This window comes from Aspergillus brasiliensis (genome assembly GCF_001889945.1).
Source record: "Aspergillus brasiliensis CBS 101740 unplaced genomic scaffold ASPBRscaffold_86, whole genome shotgun sequence".
Classification (NCBI taxonomy): Eukaryota; Fungi; Ascomycota; class Eurotiomycetes; order Eurotiales; family Aspergillaceae; genus Aspergillus; species Aspergillus brasiliensis.
The window spans coordinates 1-1,713 of NW_027137525.1; the positions used below are offsets into that span (position 1 = coordinate 1).

Below are 1,713 nucleotides of genomic sequence, written 5' to 3' on the forward strand. Positions count from 1 at the left end.
TTTAGGATTAGCTCACGGTTTTGTTTCATCAGGATTATTTATTTGTGCAGGAGGTATTTTATACGATAGATCATCTACTAGATTAATTACATATTATAGAGGTATGGCTCAAATTATGCCTATATTCTCTGTATTATTCTTTATATTATCATTAGGTAATAGTGGTACTCCTTTAACTCTTAATTTCTTAGGTGAATTTATGTCATTATATGGAGTATTTGAAAGAATGCCTATATTAGGTGTATTAGCTAGTTCATCTATAGTATTCTCTGCTGCTTATACTATATTTATGTATAATAGAATAGTTTTTGGTGGTTCTTACTCTGTTTACTTTAAAGATAATATAGGTGATGTAACTAGAAGAGAATTTATAATGTTATTAATATTTGTTATCTTAACAGTATTATTTGGTATTTACCCAGCACCAATCTTAGATGGATTACATTATTCAGTTTCTTCTTTAATTTATAATGTAAATTAAAAAAAAAAATAATATAATTATAATAATAATAGTTTTATTATTAATACCTTTCCCTCGAAGGGTATTATTCTTATTAGCTTAATGGTAAAGCAGAATACTTCTGATATTCGGATCTGAGTTCGAGTCTTAGATAGGAATATAATAAATATATAATTAGCTTCTGCTATTTATAGCCCTTATAGCTCAACGGTAGAGCGGAATACTGTTAATATTTTGATAGATGTTCGATTCATCTTAAGGGCTTAGTTAAAGTAAAAATGTAAAAATATTATATTTAATCCAATGCCTAAATTCTTTAGGAGTGGTGATAAATCTAATAGATTATCTAAACCAAGAAAAATAAATATAAATATGCCACAATTAGTACCATTTTTTTTTGTTAATCAAGTAGTATTTGCATTTGTTATATTAACAGTATTAATATATGCATTTAGTAAATATATTTTACCAAGATTTGTACGTATTTTTATTTCTCGTATTTATATAAATAAATTATAATAAGCTATAGTTAATAGCTTTATTAAGTTTAAACTTAAATATTTATATAACAACGCCGCTGTTTCCAGCAGTCGGGCTCCCCCCCCTCTCCGAGGAGGGGTAGTCCCTGTAGGGAGCTATGAATATCTTTATCATATTACTTAAAAATTAAATTTAAAATTTTTACATAATCACAAATGAGAGCAGTAAATTTCGTATTGAGTCCTCTAGACCAATTTGAAGTAAGAGATTTATTTTCTTTAAATAGTAATTTATTAGGAAACATTAATATATCATTAACAAATATAGGTTTATATCTATCAATAGGTGGATTTATAATATTAACATATAGTTTATTAGCAACAAATAATAATAAAATTATACCAAATAACTGATCAATAAGTCAGGAAACTATTTATGCTACAGTACACAGTATAGTAATAAATCAACTTAATCCTACAAAAGGACAATTATATTTCCCATTTATATATGCATTATTTATATTTATATTAGTAAATAATTTAATAGGAATGGTGCCATATAGTTTTGCATCAACATCACACTTTATTTTAACATTCTCATTAAGTTTCACAGTTGTTTTAGGTGCAACATTCTTAGGATTCCAAAGACATGGATTAAAATTCTTTTCATTATTTGTACCTTCAGGTTGTCCTTTAGCATTATTACCTTTATTAGTTTTAATCGAATTCATTTCATACTTATCTAGAAATGTTTCTTTAGGTTTAAGACTTGCA

The 1,713-nt window shown here is 25.9% G+C and overlaps 3 protein-coding genes and 2 non-coding genes across 5 annotated transcripts; 4 read left to right on the top strand and 1 right to left on the bottom strand.

Annotated features, from left to right (window-relative positions):
• On the top strand, positions 1-481 carry ASPBRDRAFT_190099 (uncharacterized protein; the record flags this gene model as incomplete). Its single annotated transcript, XM_067620184.1, has 1 exon — positions 1-481. Exon 1 carries the CDS (start codon positions 104-106, stop codon positions 479-481), a length of 378 nt encoding a protein of 125 aa, XP_067472683.1. The 5' UTR covers positions 1-103.
• Positions 482-548: 67 nt separating this feature from the next.
• ASPBRDRAFT_t273 lies at positions 549-619 on the top strand. The gene has a single exon. It is a non-coding gene; the product is annotated as a tRNA-Arg (tRNA).
• Positions 620-653: 34 nt separating this feature from the next.
• ASPBRDRAFT_t274 lies at positions 654-724 on the top strand. The gene has a single exon. It is a non-coding gene; the product is annotated as a tRNA-Asn (tRNA).
• Positions 725-1,155: 431 nt separating this feature from the next.
• ASPBRDRAFT_60445 (uncharacterized protein) lies at positions 1,156-1,353 on the top strand (the record flags this gene model as incomplete). Its single annotated transcript, XM_067628236.1, has 1 exon — positions 1,156-1,353. One exon carries the CDS (start codon positions 1,156-1,158, stop codon positions 1,351-1,353), a length of 198 nt encoding a protein of 65 aa, XP_067472681.1.
• Positions 1,354-1,403: 50 nt separating this feature from the next.
• On the bottom strand, positions 1,404-1,709 carry ASPBRDRAFT_139971 (uncharacterized protein; the record flags this gene model as incomplete). The annotated part of the gene is made up of 1 exon (XM_067619155.1): positions 1,404-1,709. A coding segment is annotated over one exon (306 nt), but the record flags the coding sequence as incomplete, so codon positions are not given.
• Positions 1,710-1,713: the final 4 nt, after the last annotated feature.